General features: G+C 35.4%; 1 protein-coding gene across 4 annotated transcripts; it reads right to left on the bottom strand.

The window, feature by feature from the left end:
• Window positions 1-3043: 3043 nt before the first annotated feature.
• LOC127864277 (uncharacterized) lies at window positions 3044-8412 on the bottom strand. Of its 4 annotated transcripts, none has more exons than XM_052403947.1 (4): window positions 8284-8406; window positions 6634-6833; window positions 5553-5709; window positions 3044-3954 (listed from the first exon to the last, which is right to left on the bottom strand). In XM_052403947.1, the coding sequence occupies exons 2-4, from the start codon at window positions 6720-6722 to the stop codon at window positions 3739-3741; spliced, it is 462 nt and encodes a 153-aa protein (XP_052259907.1). In that variant the 5' UTR covers window positions 6723-6833; window positions 8284-8406; the 3' UTR covers window positions 3044-3738. The 4 variants fall into 4 exon arrangements, 2 of the variants coding, with proteins under 2 accessions (XP_052259907.1, XP_052259908.1); XR_008041672.1 differs by having other exon boundaries at window positions 3045-3954; window positions 6614-6833; window positions 8291-8412; XR_008041671.1 differs by having other exon boundaries at window positions 3045-3954; window positions 6614-6833.
• Window positions 8413-20498: the final 12086 nt, after the last annotated feature.

The following is a 20498-nucleotide window of genomic DNA, read 5'->3' as shown; positions in this document are numbered from 1 at the left end:
ACATTGAACTTCATGTATAGCGATTTTGTATTTAAAGGGACTTTTACAACTTTGTGGTATAGGTTGAAACATATTTAAAAGAACACTGTAAATCAGATAGCGAAATAACACAATGGAAACATGATCATAATGAACAAACATATGCGTGTATGAGAAATAATAATAATAAATTGATAAAACAAGAAAAAGTAACACGGCAAAGCATTTTGATTATTTGAAGGGCTTTTGTTTCTTTATGTTATGAATACAATGTTTTATTTTTTGTAAAAATTCGGATGAACAAGCTCTTACAGTGACAGTCTGTTTTAATATCTAAAGGTAAGGGGTTCCAGCCCAGGTAGGAATAACGATTATGTCGGTGTTTTTGTTAAATTTAAATTTGTTGTCTTTTAGCTCCACTGGCAAAAGCTCCGAGGGACTTATGTCATTGTCCTGTGTCCGTCATGCGTGCGTCCGTGCGTTCATTTTTCCTTTAAACATCTACTCCTAAACTATTGGTCCAATTCTGATAAAATTTCTCAGGAATGTTCCTGGGGTGAACCTCTTTCAAATTTGTTCAAATTATGCCCCTGAGGTTAAATTTGACCCTGGCCTATAAAAGGCCTATTTTGTGAAAATTTTCAAATCTTTCGTCCATAACCATTGGGCTAAGGGCTCTCAAATTTGGTATGTAAAGACATCTAATAGTCCCTACCAAATTTGTTCAAATTATGCCCATGTGATCAAATTTGACCCTGCCCCGGGGGTCTCAAAATTAAACATATGCTTATATTGGGTCTATTTTGTGAAAACTTAACAAATCTTATCGTCCATAACCATTGGGCCTAGGGCTATTAAATTTGGTTCAATGTTCATCCCTAGCAATACCTTAATCTTGAATATTAAAAGATACACATTTAAAAATGAGTGATCCTGAAAAAGAAATTTGAAACCACATTAATCAACAAAATATTAAGGTAAATAAAATAATATTAGATGCTGGTATATGAACAAAATATTTGAATAACATACACGTATACAGATGAGCCGCTACTTAGCTGAGGGTAGTTGCAAGGAAAGCTACTGTGTCAACAAATCGATTAAATTGAGCATGGCTCTGGGAAAACCGGGCTTAATGCATGGTGCGGTAAGTGTCGTCACAGGACTGCACAGGCTTAATGCATTGTGCTATAAGTGTTGTCCCAGGACTGCACAGGCTTAATGCATAGTGTGTTAAGTGTCGTCCCAGGACTGCACAGGCTTAATGCATAGTGTGTTTAGTGTCTTCCCAGGACTGCACAGGCTTATTGCATATTGTGTTTAGTGTTGTCCATGGACTACACAGGCTTAATGCATTGTGTGTTTAGTGTCGTCCCAGGACTACACAGGCTTAATGCATTGTGTGTTTAGTGTCGTCCCAGGACTGCTCAGGCTTAATGCATAGTGTGTTTAGTGTCGTCCCAAGACTTCACAGGCTAATAAGGAAAGATGCTTTCTGCACAGATTGGATTTGTGTTTTAACAAAAATAATCATTAAAGCGGAAAGTTTCATCCCTGTTATGGCAAGGATAAGTTGGGCCGACACTTCATGCACTTGCATGTAGCCCAATAATCCCATTTATGTGAATGTTTTAAGGAAGTCTCTTATGAAAATTCTGTCTTGGGGAAAGTGTCGTCCCTCGTTAGCCTGTGCGGACTGCGTAGGCTAGTCTGGGACGACGCTTTACACACACATTATTACGCCTTTACTGACAGAGCAAGGCTTGTTTTTATGCCTTAACGGTTGATTACATTTTAATGTTTCTGCTATTTACAAATCAAGCTAGTAACATTCATATAGAATATAGTTCGTTTGGCTTTGTTGTTATATCTCATTATGTTCGTAAACTGAAAATATTGCCTACGGTAACATTTTAATTGAGCATTTCAAGGAATTGAAACACACCTGTATTTTTTTGTCTTTTAACAATTATTTTGTTATGAGTGATAACAGTAGATATTATCAAATGCTAAACCTTGCCGCTATATAGTATTTTTTACATAATAAAAAATATTCTAGCCCTGTGTTATATAATGCTTATATTCAACCATATATTTTTTTCTATGTTATTTCTTGGTGTTCTATTTTAAATTAATTGATAAATCAGATATTTATCAATTTACCTTTTCTTTTAATTAGGTAAATAAGTCAACTTTCCTGTATCAATTTGTGATCGCCCACTATCTTCATTCGGTAAAATATTTGAGGTAACTTACTTTAATAATGAATTGCATAAATCATAATTCCCAACATGTGTTTGATATCTAACATTTTTTTATGAGGAAAAGTTTACTGCTGTAACTTTCTTTCTTCGTGAATTGCAAAACTCGACATCTCCAAGTGTTTTGTTTCTATTGCTTTTTGTCCCCTACGGGTGAAACTGGAGGGGACTTATGGTTTGCGCTCCATCTGTCAGTCTGTCTGTCAGTCTGTCAGTCCGTCACACTTTTCTTAATCCTGCAATAACTTTTAAAGTTCTTCATATTTTTTCATGAAACTTGCAGCATGGATAGATGGCAATATGGAGACTATGCATGTCATTTCATTGTGTTCCTACGTCGAGAATTCTGGTTGCTATGGCAACAAATATTAAAAAAATACTGACAATGGTGGAGTTTCACCGGTAGGGGATAATATTGCTTGGCAATCTCTTTTTATGTGGGAATCTTTACAAGTGAGCAACCAAAGAGTTTTACTTGTATCAAATAACCACAGCTAGTGTTCTTTCCTTATCAGTATGGCTGTCATTATTTGTGTTTGCTTTCATGTAAGATTTTATGATGAATGAAACAATGTTGAGAAAAAGTTTGAATTGTTTATTTGAGCCTGACTCTAGAGAAAACTGGGCTTTATGCATGTGCGTAACGTGTAGTACCAGATTAGCCTGTGTAGTCTGCAAAGGCTAATCAGGGGCGATACTTTCTTGGGCTCTTAAATCATATATTGTTATTTGTATAGGGTGTAAACAAAATTGGTATGTATACCAAAAGGAAAGATATTATGGTACATCATAAGTTATAAATATATTTTTGGTACCAAAATCTTGTTTCAGATATATTGAACATGCTGTTTTTATAGTATAAATATTGTATGTGTGTCATGTCATATTTGTTTATTGTATATAATGTTACAAAATCAAATAAATTGTTTTGTTTGTATGGATAAAAAAAAACAACACACGACTGTGTGTTCAGAGATGTGTTCTGATATAGGTGACCGTAGGCTAACCCTCTGTCCATCATCATGTCTGTCTGTCAGTTCGTAGGTCCGTCCACAAATTTATCCACACAATTTGTCTGACGGGGAGGGCTTTAAACTAAAATGGCTTGACAACAAAGCTGATAAATATTTGTTCTAAATATGTTTAATGTATACATGATTTAACTTTGTGTTTGAAGTGGGAAATGATTCAATATGTTAAAAGTTAGTATTACCAATACATGTATTCTAATTCTAAGTATTCAAAACAAACAAAAACTTCGACAACAAAAGGGAAGCGTATTTTTGTCATAAATGAATGTGGATGTTTGAATTTAAATGGCGTTTATGTAAGTATTCCACTTGAATGTGTACTAATCGAGTCACTGTTGGTACATGCTAGTGTACATATCCCAAAGAACCTTAATTAACATAACGACATAGTCACATAGTTTAAGTTTCTCGCACACTGCATTATCAGCAGACGCCGCTATCACGGCCTGTGCGTTAACAACCTCCATTTAGTTTCTATAGGCCGCGGTTTCGCAGCTAGTGACGTCATCGTGCTGGTAAAACACCAGCCGGTACGTGTCCACCAGAAGTCCCGACTGTGTAGCTTTTGACACATCCGCTGTAGTACGAAATTCGACGACCCAGCGGGATTCGACACCTGGTCGCGATGACCGGATATCGAGGGGATCGAACTGGATACTTCGCACCGGAACGTTGAGTTGAGTCTGTAATAGGTAATGCACCTGTTCGTGATTTTATAAGTAGTGGTTGTAGTAGGGGTAGTAGTCATAGCAGCAACAGCAGCAATAGCGGTAGACGCAGTAATAGTAGTATTACTGGATATACCAGAGACGTAGATAATGTTATCTACGTCTCTGGATATACTGAGTGTTGTAGTAGAAGCATTTTTTATTTAATTTTCCTCATAATTATTATTAGAAGTAATACTAGCAGCAGCAACAGTGGTTATTGCAGTTATTTCTATCGTATACAGAATTCTATTCTCTTACGCAAGATGAATTTTTAAAACTGAACTCCACATATAAACGCTACAAATCGGTATAAAGTAAGAACATGTCAACCTAGATTATAAAACTCCAAACGTTCGGAGCGTTAGGATCGCGCGCTACTTTCGTACGCCTTCATTCCTTATTTACTTTCATTTTTAAACCCTTTTTTCTATCGTATACAGAATTCTTTTCTTCTAATCAAGATGTAGTTTTAAAAGCCGGACTCCATTTATAAACGCTACAAATCGGTATAAAGTACTAACATGTAAACCGTAAATCTAGATTCTAAAACGGTATGATATTTGCAAAAGTTAAAGTTATAACTCGCTGCCCAAATCAGAAAAAAACTTTATATATATTTATATATCTGAAAGCTACGAAACGTAGGCTCTCTAATGATCTATGGGTACATCCAAATGTATAACCTCGGCGCTTCGATGTGCGCTAATCGATAGCTACCACTCAAGTGACTAAGTTACGACACGGTTAAACGCGCGGGGGTAAAACATAAAATGTTTATTTTTTGTGTTTAACGCGCTATAAATCCATTAATAACAACGTAAATATAATAAAAGATATATTTTTTGAAAGAGGAATTAATAAACAACGAGATAACGTTTAAACCAATAAAATCGGATGGTTAGTTTTTGCATACAATTTAATTTACTACAGTAAGGGTCAAATACTCGATTCAACTCCTGTCAATATACGATCCGTGGTTAGTACATATGTAATTTATAATTATACAATTATTATTTTACTCGTTATGAAGGATATACTTTAATAAAGGTGCGTCTTTGCAATTTTAATACATTTTATGATTTGTGTCACTTATGCTCGATTGGTCATTGTCGACTCGGGTACTACTTAACTGTACCCCGGGTACGCTTAAGTATACTTAAATGTACCCCGGATACGGGAATTCCAACGCTAAATTGATCGTTGTCGGCTATATTTTTAATATTAATAATGTTCATATTTATGTCAATATTCTGAAAAATAGCCACTATATTATCGATACTCCTGCCTTGAAGACATGTTGAGTTTTTCTTCAAAGTTAATTTTGTTTAGTATTCCGTAGCGCGTTTTACGACGTCGGATTTAAGGCGGGAATAATACTCGGGTGCAGTCTAAATTGACCAATCGAGCATCACTTAAAGTATCATCAGTAGCTGGTAGATACAACTTAAATTCTTTTTTCACCAAACATTACAGGACTAAATAAGTTACGTTGTTTATGAACATTATCAAAAACTGGACATATAATGTTAAAAAGATGCGGTCGTGTAAGTGGAGTCTTAACCATTTATTACCTTCGAGTGGGGCACGTTTGCGTTGTTCCGGAAACTGAAAACTGCGGCGTTCGGAATACTGGGTGGTGTGTCACTGCGCATGTGCAGACTCGGGGCGATCCGGTCGATGTTGTCACTGCGCATGTGCAGACTTGGGGCGATCCAGTCGATGTTGTCACTGCGCATTTATCAAAAATGAGGCAAACATATTATATGGAAACGCGTGACAAAAAACACTGCGTTAATTTCAAATACTTGTGTTGTAAGTGAAAAATAATCTTATGCATTTCCTTTAATAGGTAAAGATACTTAAAAAAATGTCACATTTAGCTCGTGCGCTCAGCTTTCAAAACATTATCATGCACGTGAAACTCGTGTTTTGAGTACAAAATCGATGCAGATAAAACAGAGTGTTCAAAAAACGACTTTTAACACGAGTTTATCATGAATTATTATTGAAATAACAAGGCGTCATCGTTGACAGGGGTCGCCATTTTTCATATAATAACGCGTGTTTAAGGTAATTACCATCTGAACATTTGCTATTCATTCGGAACTGATTTAATTCAAGCATTGCATCTATTTTGTTTGACGAGTATACATAAAATTGTTAATTTTATTTTAAAAAATTTCATTAAATATGAATTTTATAGAATATATGTTAATTGGCCTGTATAACGGTTTAGAATTTTTCGGTTGTTGTGGTTTTTTGTGTTTAGCAAATCCAATCCGCTTTAATGGAAATTTGTGTAATAGAAAGCGTCATCTTCACAAAAATCCAGGTAAGGCGGAAAGCGGTTTCACTGCTTAGCCTGTGCGAACTGTACAGGTAAATCTGGAATGACACTTATGGCAAATGCATTAAGCCTATAATTCCCAGAACGAGCATTGTAAAATTTCATCGGTAATGGGAAAAAGGGAAGATTGTTATTGTGTAGTGCTACTAAGTATTTCCTATATAGCGCCCGATGGATAGAAAAGTAATCTAAGCATACAGGCTGGCACCTGAGAGCGAACAAACGATAAACAAACACCCAAAAGAATACCGTGTGAAAAATTAATAGCGAACATCAATCATTTACTTATGACACGTGATACTCACATCTGAGGATCAACAGCGCCCCGTGCCGCGATCCCGCTAGGTGCGTCCGGTTTCTGTGGGCTCTCCTTCCGGGATCGCGGTGCATGCATACAACAGGCGCGGTGGCAGGTGGCATCATACACGCAGTCCGGGTCCAGCAAGAGGGTACTGGGCCGGAAACCAAGAGCGAGTAACTTCTGGTATTGGAAAGGACTGACTGGCTGCTGAAATATAATAAGTCAGCTAACTGCGCATGGTCGAAGCGGATACTTCACATCAGTTATATCCTTTTTGCTGATCGAAAACTGCTTCGAGCTTGTCGTAAATTTAATAATTGTGAGCGTGTTTATATATATTATTTGCAGTCAAATACCTATAACGAATCTCAATAATGTTGACTACATCCGTACGTGTTGTACTAATTGAAACGAAAACAAATAAGTGTAAGAAAATAATAATGGATCAAAATGACGTCATCGCATGCTGTTGTTTTTATTAGAAGGACAATGTGTTGATCGGAGACATGATCGTAACCAGTGAAATATTTGATGCTCAAAACCAGTGACATGTCTGAACAAAAACATGTCGAGTCTGTCTAAATTACAAGGCATGCACCGATGTCTTAAGGGGAACGGAAAAGCTGGCATACGACTAAATTCAGTGTTTTAATTCAAAAGCTTTGTGTAATCCAAAGATTCGTCATGACAGACTTGTAAAATGTGTCCCATCTAAACAAACCAGCAAAATGATTGAGGGCATATTTATTATTAAAATTAAGAAATTTCCTTAGGTTTCAAAAGTCGCCTTGGTAATTTCTTATCAAATTTTGTACCGGAAAATTACAGTTAAGGCTTGAATTTATGCTCACCGTTATTTCACATTAATACAAAATAATATCCTTAAAAAAGTAAAAAGTAAATTATTGTCGGGAATTGAAACGAATTATTGAAAGTAAGTTATTAGAGAGGTCGAGACCTTGTTATTGTACTCCGTCCAAAATCGCACCGTAACTAAATATGAAACCCGAACGGAAAAAACTGGGCTTAATGTTTGTGCGTAAACTAAAATTGCTGTCCCAGATTAGCATGTACAGTACGCACAGGCTTATCTTGGATGACACTTTCTGATTGCATGGCATGATTTGTTTGAAGGAAATACAAGACTTAGCGAGCATCTAGGGAATTCCACAGGCTAATATGGAACGACACTTTATGGTCATGCATTTAGGCCGGTTTTCCCAGAGCGCTGCTAAAATATATACCGTATGAAGTTCTATAAGACGGGCTCTATTCATTTACCGACCATTTATATATATCGTATGAAGTTCTATAAGACGGGCTCTATTCAATTACCGATATATCGTATGAAGTTCTATAAGACGGAGTCTATTCAATTACCGACCATACATATATATCGTATGAAGTTCTATTAGACGGACTCTATTCAATTACCGACCATACATATATATCGTATGAAGTTCTATAAGACGGACTCTATTCAATTACCGACCATACATATATATCGTATGAAGTTCTATAAGACGGACTCTATTCAATTACCGACCATACATATATATCGTATGAAGTTCTATAAGACGGACTCTATTCAATTACCGACCATACATATATATCGTATGATGCTCTATAAGACGGGCTCTATTCAATTACCGACCTTTTACCTTTGCAGAGATGGACGATCTGTCTAGCCCGGCGGTGTAGGGCCGACATCAACCGGAAATGGGCCGGCTGTCAACTTTATCAACGTCCGTTGAGGAACCAGTCCCGCCCAGCGCACGCCACTTCGAGAATAGAAATTGTGCATTATTAAGTCATTGTTTAGGCCTCGTTCTGGGATAAATGCATGTGCGTAAAATGTCATTTCAGAGTAGCCTGTGTAGTCCGTACAGGCTAATAGGGACGACTTTCTCCGCATACATTTAATTTTCGTCCGGAAAAGACTTCCTCTTAACAAAAAATCCAGTAAGCGGAAAGGTTCTTATGCATAAACATAAGGATCATCTTTCCCATTATGAGGCTCGTCATAGTCTTGCTTTTCCCTCCCATTTCCTCCCGTAATGGACGTATTGTTCTATTTCATATGTATATAAAATAATTTCAATATTACATTTGCTTTCAGTAGATGTCAAAATAATTTCTTTTTTTATGTTATTCATATTTGTCATTTTGTTTACATTTAAACAAAAGTTAGCTTTAGAATTTCGTTGAAATAATAACTTCATGACGTCAAAATGACGTCATTCTCAAATGAGTCGGGCAAATTTCGTTGTACGGTTAGTAGTAGTAGTAGTAGTAGTAGTAGTAGTAGTAGTAGTAGTAGTAGTAGTAGTAGTAGAAGTAGTGGTGGTGGTGGTGGTTATTGTTGTTGGTGGTTGTGGTACAATAATCAGCAGGTTCAGTGGTAGTAGAAATAATAGTTGTTTTAGTAGTAGTAGTTGTAGTAGTAGTAGTAGTAGTAGAAGTAGTAGAAGAAGTAGTATTTCGATGATGATGATGATAATGATGATGGCGATGGTGATGATGATAATGATGATGATGATGATGATGATGATGATGATGATGATGATGATGATGATGATGATGATGATGATGATGATGATGATGATGACGATGATGATGATGATGATGATGATGATGGTGATGATGAAAATGATGATTATAATCTTAATTATCATCATCATAATCATCATCATCACCACCACCACCAAAACCATCACTATCGCTACTATCTCCATCATCATCAGATGCACTTTGATATTATTATATGCACTTAAACATCTAATAAATTACCCCACCCCACATTATTTCCCCCTCACCCCTCCCCTCAATTTTTTTTAAACATCTAAAAAATTACCACACCCCACATTATTACCCCCTCTCACCCCCCACCCCCCTACCCCCCCCCCTGACCCCCACCCCCATTTTTTTAACATCTTATAAATTACCACACCCCACATCAGAGCTCTAGATAAGGATTTGTGAAATTAGTACCGGTACTGCCAGTGACAGAAAGAAAAGGAGTAACGCTGAAAATCAATTAGTACCTGTACTACCATATCCAAAAATACAGGTAGTACTGTACTACCTGTGTTCTTGGATATTGAAGGGTGTATAACTGATTTTTCAGAAACATTTGCAACAATTATAATAAACATATTTAGCTTCTTTAATTATGATGCAAATACAAAACACATTAATACTCATAACTAAATACTATTTCTTCATTTTTATTGACAAAAACACAAGCCAACATGTAAACTAAGTACTAGAACACTAATATCACTGTCAGAAAAGCTTAAGCAAACACTTCAACTGTCTGTAATACTAATACAGTCAATCTGATATTAACATGTTTTAGCCTTTTTCCTTGGTTTATATGCTTCACGAAGTCTTTTCTTTCTCCTTTTTTTGTCACTTAACCATTTTTTCACTGCTGGCACTGGATCAAACTGCTGCAGCTGTGGTCCAAGCATACTGATTTTAAGAAGAACATCAAGTTTATCTGTACTTTAAGTACACTACTTTTTGTTTATGAAAAGTCTGTATAATACAAACCTTCATAGGCCCACACTGTGCTCAATTTACAAGGCTTAGCAGCACTGCGGCAAATTTTACAATTTAGCCGTAAAACGCCTTCAATTTTTTCTGTTACGAGCCAATCATATTTTGTTTTCCAATCCTCTACAGTTTTGGTTCGGATACGGTTCCCATCATGCTTTCTTCCTTTTTTTGCCACCAATGCAATTAAATTGTCCAATATCGGGGCGACAATGTCATTTTCTGCGCTAACACATTGGATTTCCTGATGGTTAGACGACCTTATGTAGCCTAATAAAGTGTATTTTTGAACAGAAAGCGGCTTAGCTGGCCCCCCTTTGCGCATAGGGTCTCGGGTCGTTTCGCCCTTAATCCCGTTCGCCCTCTGTCACCCCGGGTCATTTCGACCAGGGTCGTTTCGCCCTTACAAGTGGGTTGTTTCGCCCTTATTTAATTATTATGTAATATAAGCCTTTTGTAAATGATTCTTTCGCTCCGAATAGTATTTGTTTAACATATATGGAAAATTAAGATTTTTAATACAAATTTTATTATAAATTGCAATTTTAATTTAGTACTTGTTTATCATAAATGGGAAATTAAGATTATTCAATTATTACAAATTTGATGTTTGCTCAATTATCCGTTTGATTTTAATTGCAATTAATTAACGGAAACGTTATGATTCATTGTGTTACAAACGTAAAGTATTACGATTAATTAGTTTGGCAGAGGTATGATGCATTGATTTGCCAATTAAAATAATTTCGGGACCAATTTAACAATTATCAAGCACACTTAGATCGGAAAGGACGTGTGATCAGATGATTGACTAATTACTAGCACAGAAACATCAAAAGGAGACATTATAAAGGCGTGATAGTCATATTGTTTTTGACGGGTTTACGGGTATCGAAAATGACGCGACGGAATAGACATACATATTAAAGCCCAGTCTCAAACTTTTAGGTAATTTTAATTAACGAAAAGCGCCGTTAGGTTTCAGACCAACCAATCTCGCCGCGCTGACCCGGACGTATCGATACGGCCAGACGTTTTTCGTAAATGCGTAAAAGGGATATTGAAGTCGTAATTGTACGGCCAGTTTATAAAAATAAATGCGTAAACCTTCAATAAAAAGCTGTATTTACGGCTGTACGGCCCTTATCTAGAGCTCTGTAAGCAGTGTAAAAAAAAAATCCGTAAAAATAGCGTTCTGAGATTATACAGAGTAGCGTTGTTACATCGGAGCATTCGTTCGATGCTTTTGAACAGATTATCGTTGAATTAATTGTGCACAGCTGTAAATGTTTTGTTCTATTTTGAATTGAGCATTATTAAATTTGTATTCCGAACTTCGGATTTACGCTTCAAAATTTTAATGCTAATGCGACAATAAAAAATTATAGCGTCAAATAAAAAGTGCTTTATCCTTTGTCTCAATAAAAAGCGCGCGAAAATTATACAGACATGTAGATTGGGCATGGAAAGTATGGGTGTATTTTGTGTTGTAAAAAAACGGGAACATCACGTCAGGTGAATTACGCGTGTTCAGTGGAAAAAAAAACGCCCCGCTTGGACGTTATTTCATCACATCTTTAAATAGTAACAAATGCCAAAATGTATTTGATACTTAAGAAAATTTGCGAATGTTTGTGTTTCTTGTTATTCTTGAGCACATTTATAGTAAATATATACCAGAATTTGCTTTAAAACTGGAATATACGGGATTATCAGGTAATTGGCAAGTTATAATTTTGGTACAAGTAAGCAATATATTGCGATATATTGCAATACGGGTTTTTGAACTGACAATATATTGCAATACGGTTTTTGGCGTATTGTTGCAGCACTACCATTTATGGTCAATTAAAACTGTAAGGCCTAAATTAAAATTGAGTTTGTTTGCCCTTTACCGACCGACCCACTTTTTACCCCCCGACCCAAAAAATTTTATTGCGATTTCTGAAAACGTATTTTTTTTTTCGTTTTTTTCGACGATCATAAAAGAGCCGACTGCAATATTTATTCGTGCGCGTATTTATATCCCTGTCTATTATTATCGCCCCTGACAGATCTAGGTCGCTCCGATGGTTGGAATTTCATACGCCCCAGAATAGACAGTAATGCAAGCGTCTATAACCAGCATCGCGATAGGCGGTGTTCCGTGAAAATGGCCGAACGACATCATACTTAACTATTGGTTCGCGAAAGTAGTCGGACATATACGAGTTTACGTTTGTTGTACACATGTTGTTAACGTGATACAAGATGGCGGACAATTAAAAGAAATAATGATGTTAAAACTCTTTTTTTTGGAAATGTATGAACTGAATGTCACAGAACAAGTGTTTGAAAATTGGAATGCAGTCTACTCGCAAAGAAAAATACATCTAACAGTTACAGGATTATTGTTCGAAAATGCAAATTAAAAGACAAACATGATTTGATTTACATGCAAGTGGATCTGTGTTTAATCAGATCCATGTGCATATTCTGCTTTATTATGTTTGCCACACTAAACAGTTTACTGTAATGGCATGTTAGTGAAATGGATATGTAAAGGTAAACTTATTTAATATATTAATGTCTCTTAGCTAAATACATCGACAACACTCAAGTATATATGTTGAAAGCGTTAATATATCCACAAACTGAAACTAACACCCTTAATTTATTTCCCCAAATCAAGTTTTCATGCTTATGTTAGTTGCAATAATACAACTCCTAGCTATTGACCCTCTGAGCTGTACGTATGTACTCATAAAAGCTCAGAGCATTCAAGAAGAAATAATGCTTTATAATAATGTTCAGTTTGCCCTTTTATGAATTTACTTTGCCATGCCGAGACTATGCACTAACCGGTCAAACACTTAAAATTGAGGCATGTACAAATTTCAACTGGCCTGTAAATTGTTTCTCCTGGTTGGCAAGTCTGGCCTTTAAAATGTGACGGTCTTTCGCCATGTCTGAATTTTTCCATTAAAGGCTTTGGGCTGTCTTTCTACACTCCTTCAACGCTTGTTGCATGCTAATTAAGCCCAATTTAAGGGAAAGGTTTAAGTTAAAAATAAAAGCTGTCTGGCTGTTAAATAATTGCAAATGCATTTGAGCAATTAACATATTATAATGAACAAATATTTGATGTAATAACACACAAGCATGCATTTGATATTAATATATGCAATAAACAGCAAACAAGATATTGTTAAACTTCATAGGGCTTCGTACACTGCAACAGTGCTTTAATAACAGAGTTTTAAATATTCATAGACTATAAGTGTATTAAAAATATAATTTCTCAAATAAAATAAAATAATTTTCCTACCTACCTACCCACCTGTAAAATTTAGGGTCGGTAAAGGGCAAACCAACAATATTTTAATTTTGACCTAAACCTGGGCTCAATGATATAACGAGGGCACCCTGGCTAGGTGAGTACAGTTAACCTGCAAGTATGCTGTAGTTCTGCTAATAATAACACCCATCAGTACTTCTAAAAAATACATGAGCCTCAATCTTGTAAAACGGGGCTTAATGCAAGTGTAAAGGGTTGTCCCAGATAAGCACAGAATTGGCTCAATAGGGACGCCACTTTAAACATAAGGGGCTATTTCGTTCAAAGGAAGTCTCTTAAAAGCAAAATCCAGTAAAGGCAGAAATTATTATCCCTTATAAGCCAATGCTGACTGCACAGGCTAATCTGGCACAACATGTAACGCACATGCATTTAGCCCTGTTTTCCCACAGCAAGCATGTGAGTCCTGTCATTGGGTTATTGCATGTACGTAAGGTGTCATCCCAGATACCACAGTGCAATCCAAACAGACGTATCAAAGATAACAATTAATACTGTGAAACAATTATCATTAATCTCCAAACATTGATTTTCGCATATTTCGTCAGTAGACCGATTGGTGGATTTAATTTGCTTACCAATAATTATGTGTAGTGTTAAAACAAAAGGAAGACTGAAAGACATTAATATGCAACGTAGTCCACGCACATATCCTGCACACAAATTAAGAAAGAATCAAAGTTGAGACAAATATTGACCACAGTCTATTTGTGATACTAACGCGCGTAATACCCAGTCCGTACTTTATCTTAATTTTCTTCCTGCTGCTAAGGCTAGTATTCCATCTATCCGCATCCGTATCCGTATCCGCAAAATCATAATACGGACGCTATATTCCATTTATCCCCATATGTCGAGCGTATCTTTATTTTTGTATATGGATAAAACTAAATATAATAATTGAGATAATTATTATGAAGGACAGGCCTGAATTTAAGTAGATATAAGGTACAAATCATCATTCTGTCAGTAAAAGAATACAAATGGTAAATACCTGAAACATCTTCTTTAAGTGCCTTGGCTATGCTTTTCCAAACATTTGAAGTAAAATCAGAGTCCCGATATGCAGAACTGAGTTAGTTGTATAATTCCGGGTAATTTTTCACGAATTTGATAGTTTTTCAGTTGATTTTTGAGATGACAGCTACTCTCATCATGCTAAATGCCGTCCGTATCTTGTCAACATCCGCATTAGAATGCTCACTTGAAGTCTAAATTAAATGCTCTTTGTTCTTTTTTTGCACATGCCCGGGCAGACAACTAGATTATAAAATAACTTGGCCAAACCCAACTTTTTCTTGCCAGGGGCAATAGGACAACAGTTAATGTTGAGCCCTGGAACTTCTTTTGCGGGCGCCTTTTGCGCATGCGGATATACGGATGCGGATGAATGGAATAAAGTGCATTTCAACTTGTCGCGTAATTACACATTGTTCGTGGAGAACAAAGAGTAACAAACAAAGTTCATTTCTGTTTTAATCGAGATTTATTTCTTTTAAATAATTTCTTACACAACGCTTCTAATGTTCATGAAGTACAATTTTACATCGCGGCGGCCAATTGGCCGCCACTTTTTTTGGCCGCCACTTTAAAAAAGCGTGACTACTCTACTCGATTGTCAAACTAGGACTCTTGCATCCCTTCTTACAACAAAGCACCGCATTTTATTCCAAGGTACATGAACATAAAAATAAGATATTTCCTTTCTCATTCTTGGTTGGTTAACTGTTCTCTTACCCCGATTTTCTAAACCCACCCCTTCGAATAACCCTTGTTGAGTGGATGTATCGCTTATACACCTGCCACATGTCACAGCAGAAGAGTGCAATATACAATTATCACTTTGGGAACATTTCATTTGCATACTTGATCATACAAACAGATGCTCTCTATGGACAAACCACATTAGTAGTGTGAAACCTAACACTCCTATAATCGATTACGTGAACCCCGATACCCATAAGATACACACTAAATCCGAACTTACATTTGTTATGTACATTGGGAAATTGGATATTTCAATTCTTTAAATTTTATTATATACCATATCTGAATTGGGGCTTGTTATGTACGAGCCGAATTGTTAATCAAGGGCTGAGACAAATCAACATATGTTCTCGATAATTGAACTACATTGGAGAAATGAAACCATACTTCCATAATCAATTTTTTAAACTTCATTACATACCCCATCCGAAGACATCTGTTATGTTAATTCCTAAATACCCGCAACATACAGCAACGTTAGATACTCAAACATATTATTAAAATATTTCCCTATTATTAAATCTATCTGTGCTTAAATTATTATCATAAGAATAAACAATAAGCATATACCGTTATGTCACACAACCCTCCCTCTTATTTTTTTTTTTTTTCATTTTATGATGCAAAAAAATCTTTGAAATTTAATTATCAATTTACGAAGTACTTGAAAACATAATTCATATAAACACATCTATGATGGGAAATATGCGGATAACAATAATATTTTTCTTTACAAGCGTCTTGGCTGAAATAGATATATTAGTTATTGTTATACAATGTCAATGTCAGTCGGGATGTATTTGAGCACATCATCTGTTTATCGTTGGTCTTCATTACATCTGTTGTCGTCCATGTAGTATTGAAGTTGTAGCTCGCGGCGAATACGATGTTTCATTGAAGTCATTGCCGCCGTCATGAAGATAAGCCGATTGTGGATTCGTCCGTGGCGATTGGAATGCGTTTGTTGATTCAGCTCTGCTTTCCGATGTTTAACTTGCGTCGTCGATTGTCGTTTCCGTTGTATTCATCGTTGTTGTTGTTTTCGTTGTCGTTTGTACTTTTGTTGATGGCCCCAGCGCCTTCATTTCTCTCGGGACATTAAGATCTTCTATTGGCCATAATGCTCACGAGGTATTAACTATAGCAGTGTTCTCCTTGATGTCTTAGGCCTCGGAAGTATCATTCCAAATGCGTTATCTACGCACGTCAAACAGTTGAACGGCTGCATCTAACTCTATAGTGTTTAACGTCACAAGTATTTTGTCCAGTGTTGCGTCACTTAATGTCATTCGAAAACTTCTGGCGTTGGGTCTTCTTTTAGCGATAGAACCATGTGTTCACTTTGAGAGTAAACCCAATGATGTTCCATGCTGATCACGTTGTTTATTCTTCAGTTCGTTGTGAAAGGCGTTGTCTCGTGAAGTCGCTCTTCTTTTGCGTGGTCTTCAAATCTCAATTTTTCATCTGCATTGTGTTTATACAAGTATCAGTTGTTCAAAATCATGGCAAACATTTATAAATATCCCCTTAAGTTCGTCTTAAATAGTGTCATGACAACTTACTATGAAGTCTTAGTAAATACAACCTTTATAACATCGCTTACTATTGCAACACTCCCTTAAACATTACATAACAGCTCGATATTTTACGTACGTGCTACAAGTAACTTTGTGACAGGTATGCGCTACTTTATTTACCTAGGGTATTGAACTTTAAACAGACATATCGCGTTCGTATCTTAACATCACAAATCTTTATACCATAATAGTTTAGGTATTTTTCTATCGACATATGTTCCTGCTCGCTCTTAAATACGCGCGTTGGTCTAAAAATGTGTGTAAACTTTTATGAAAAGGGCAGACTTATATATATGCATTCATAATACCAGAACATTTATCTGTATACCTCAAAATTCAGGTCTTTGCTCCTAATCGAACTACTCAAATAATTCTTATGCAACATCGCATCTTCTGTCCATGTTGCTTCGATGGCACAGGGATAAATTCTCTAACTCATGAGGACGCTAAGGTTATCAGAACCTCAGGCTCGATATGTCCGAACGCTGATCAGTCAGCTGTGCTCATAAAATATAATTGTAACTCTTTAACAATTATATTAGAAATTTAATGCGTACATATCGTTATAGTTTAACTGCGCTATACGCGTCAGATCGCATTAAATTCTTACTTAAAATTACTCAAGACCTTCAATATTACCGATATCCTACATATATTTGCAATCAACACAATGACGTATATACATATTTACATAATTTTTTTTTAAGTGTCTGCCCTATTCATATTCGCACTCAACATTATTTTTCTTATAAATGTGTTTACCCTCCTAGTTTCTTTATTTTATTTATGCATAAAACCACATATAATTAGTCAAGTATACTGATTTTTGTGTGTATGTCTCTAAATTCCCATTAATGTGCAGGTTTCTATTTCATATCTTATATAAAATGACGTCAAAATCGGATACTCTCTAATTTTTATTCCTACCTTATAAGTTCCTTTAATATAATATCAAAATATTAAACTGCCTTCAAAAATCCTTAATTATAAAAATGTATACGCCTCATATATCCGTATTCCTATAATGTCAAATTAATGAAACATTCTTCAAATATTCTCATTTCTTCATACGTTCTAATTTCATGAAAACTTGCAAAAATATCAACAACTTAAAAAATACCATCAATTACAAATGTATTTATATTATGCAAAAAACATAAGTTCGTATATAATTATATATTCTCACCACAGAAAAATTATATAAAATTATTTAAATATTCTCAATTACTTGTTCGCTTCTAATTTCATTACTTCTATAACTCAGAAAATTTTGTACCTTTCAAATACTTTCTTATTCATTAATTTTATTCTTAATTTCCCGATATTTTAGAAAAACTACTCATCAATGAAAAACTGTATGATTTTGATACTTGCATGATTTCTTCATACATGATTAATTATTTCTTTAACACCTAACTACGTAAAATTCTTTATAACAATTCTTTAAAATTTCGTTGTCATGACGCCTTTTACTTTTTATTTCTTACTTGATAAAATTTGAAATAAACCCCTGTTTGCCATAATTTATGAAAACACTGACCGTTATTTTCCATCTGCGTTTTTTTCTCTGTTGGCCCGTGAAAGAAGTGGCACTTCAGGTTGATCCTGGCACTGCGCACCATAAAATGTCCTGTGTCGCGTAATTACACATTGTTCATGTAGAACACACAGTAACAAACAAAGTTCATTTCTGTTTTCATCGAGATTTATTTCTTTTAAATAATTTCTTACACAACGCTTCTAATGTTCATGAAGTACAATTTTACATCGCGGCGGCCAATTGGCCGCCTGGGGATTGGCCGCCACGTCAAGAAAGCGTGACTACTCTACTCGATTGTCAAACTAGGACTCTAGCATCCCTTCTTACAACAAAGCACCGCATTTTATTCCAAGGTACATGATCATAAAATTAAGATATTTCCTTTCTCATTCTTGGTTGGTTAACTGTTCTCTTACCCCGATTTTCTAAACCCACCCCTTCGAATAACCCTTGTTGAGTGGATGTATCGCTTATACACCTACCACATGTCACAGCAGAAGAGTGCAATATACAATTATCACTTTGGGAACATTTCATTTGCATACTTGATCATACAAACAGATGCTCTCTATGGACAAACCACATTAGTAGTGTAAAACCTAACACTCCTATAATCGATTACGTGAACCCCGATACCCATAAGATACACACTCAATCCGAACTTACATTTGTTATGTACATTGGGAAATTGGATATTTCAATTATTTAAATTTCATTATATACCATATATCTGAATTGGGGCTTGTTATGTACGAGCCGAATTGTTAATCAAGGGCTGAGACAAATCAACATAAGTTCCCGATAATTGAACTACATTGGAGAAATGAAACCATACTTCCATAATCAATTTTTCAAACTTCATTACATACCCCATCTGAAGACATCTGTTATGTTAATTCCTAAATACCCGCAACATACAGCAACGTTAGATACTCAAACATATTATTAAAATATTTCCCTATTATTAAATCTATCTGTGCTTAAATTATTATCATAAGAATAAACAATAAGCATATACCGTTATGTCACAAACTTGTTCTATTTTTTGCGGATGCGGATATGCGGATGCTGATACGGACAGATGGAATACCAGTCTTAATCTATGAGAAGGAAGAAACTTGACCTTTCATGGAGTGTACTATTAGGGGATATACAGTAACATCAGGGTGCTATCAATCTTTTTTTATTTTCAGAGGTCTAGTGCATTTTAATGGCTCATAAAACTTAAATATGCTCATGCAGAAGGCTTAAGCCAATCTAGTAACCAGACCCATTTTTTTAATGACCTGTCATTAAAATTACACACCAAAACATGGTGCATGCTTTCCTTTGGATAACTGCATGCAAAATAATACAGACAGAGTAAATTTTTAGGAATAAGCATTTTAATAATCTAGCTTCAATGTATTGAATTTATAAATGCTAACATAACAAGTGATGGAGAAAGTTTTTATCAATTACAATCATGAGATGGAAAACATAATGTTAAGTACAATAAAGAAATATCAAGAGCAAATACTTTAGTCTTATTGCTCATTAATGGATACATGTGCATTGATTAGAACTTCACTTTCAACTAATATTAAACTGTTTCCTGTGTGGAGTATAGTTTCTTGCCAACTTTGATAGCATTATGCTGTTCCAGTAACAAACAACAAAATAGAACCTCAATCAGTTCTTACCTACAGTGTCAGTTGTTTCTCTTTCATAGCATAGTGGTGAACTTTACAGGTGAGAGAAACATCTTCATAATACCTAGTATTTTCATGGACAATTCATTTTCTGTCAGGAATTCTTACATACCATATGAATTACATTGTGACAATAATGGAACCAGACTATTCAAAATGTTTCCTACGGTTTACAAGGAAAACATAGTATGGGTTTGCCAAAAATCTTAATGAGTTCTATCAAATACTTAGGGTTCCACAATGTTTGTACATCTTTTATGCTTGAGTGTTCTTTATTCAAATTATCTGCTTTATAAGGGTGAAATGACAGATCAAAGTTTGAAACTATTTGTAATATTGTTCTTAGGCCCTAATGCACTATTTTTTAAAGTAACTTATGTGTTACATACATGTTAATAT

This window comes from Dreissena polymorpha, chromosome 1 (genome assembly GCF_020536995.1).
Source record: "Dreissena polymorpha isolate Duluth1 chromosome 1, UMN_Dpol_1.0, whole genome shotgun sequence".
Taxonomy (NCBI): Eukaryota; Metazoa; Mollusca; class Bivalvia; order Myida; family Dreissenidae; genus Dreissena; species Dreissena polymorpha.
This window is presented reverse-complemented; position numbering and strand designations above follow the sequence as displayed.

Bases quoted from the DNA above. Each gene is read 5' to 3' on its own strand.
- LOC127864277 (XM_052403948.1), bottom strand. From the start codon at position 6,722: ATGCATGCACCGCGATCCCGGAAGGAGAGCCCACAGAAACCGGACGCA. The intron at 5,710-6,633 runs GTGAGTATCACG...ATAAATGCGCAG, and splicing joins GGCGCTGTTGATCCTCAGAT to TGACAACATCGACTGGATCG. The intron at 3,955-5,552 runs GTAATAAATGGT...TACCTATTACAG, and splicing joins CAAACGTGCCCCACTCGAAG to ACTCAACTCAACGTTCCGGT.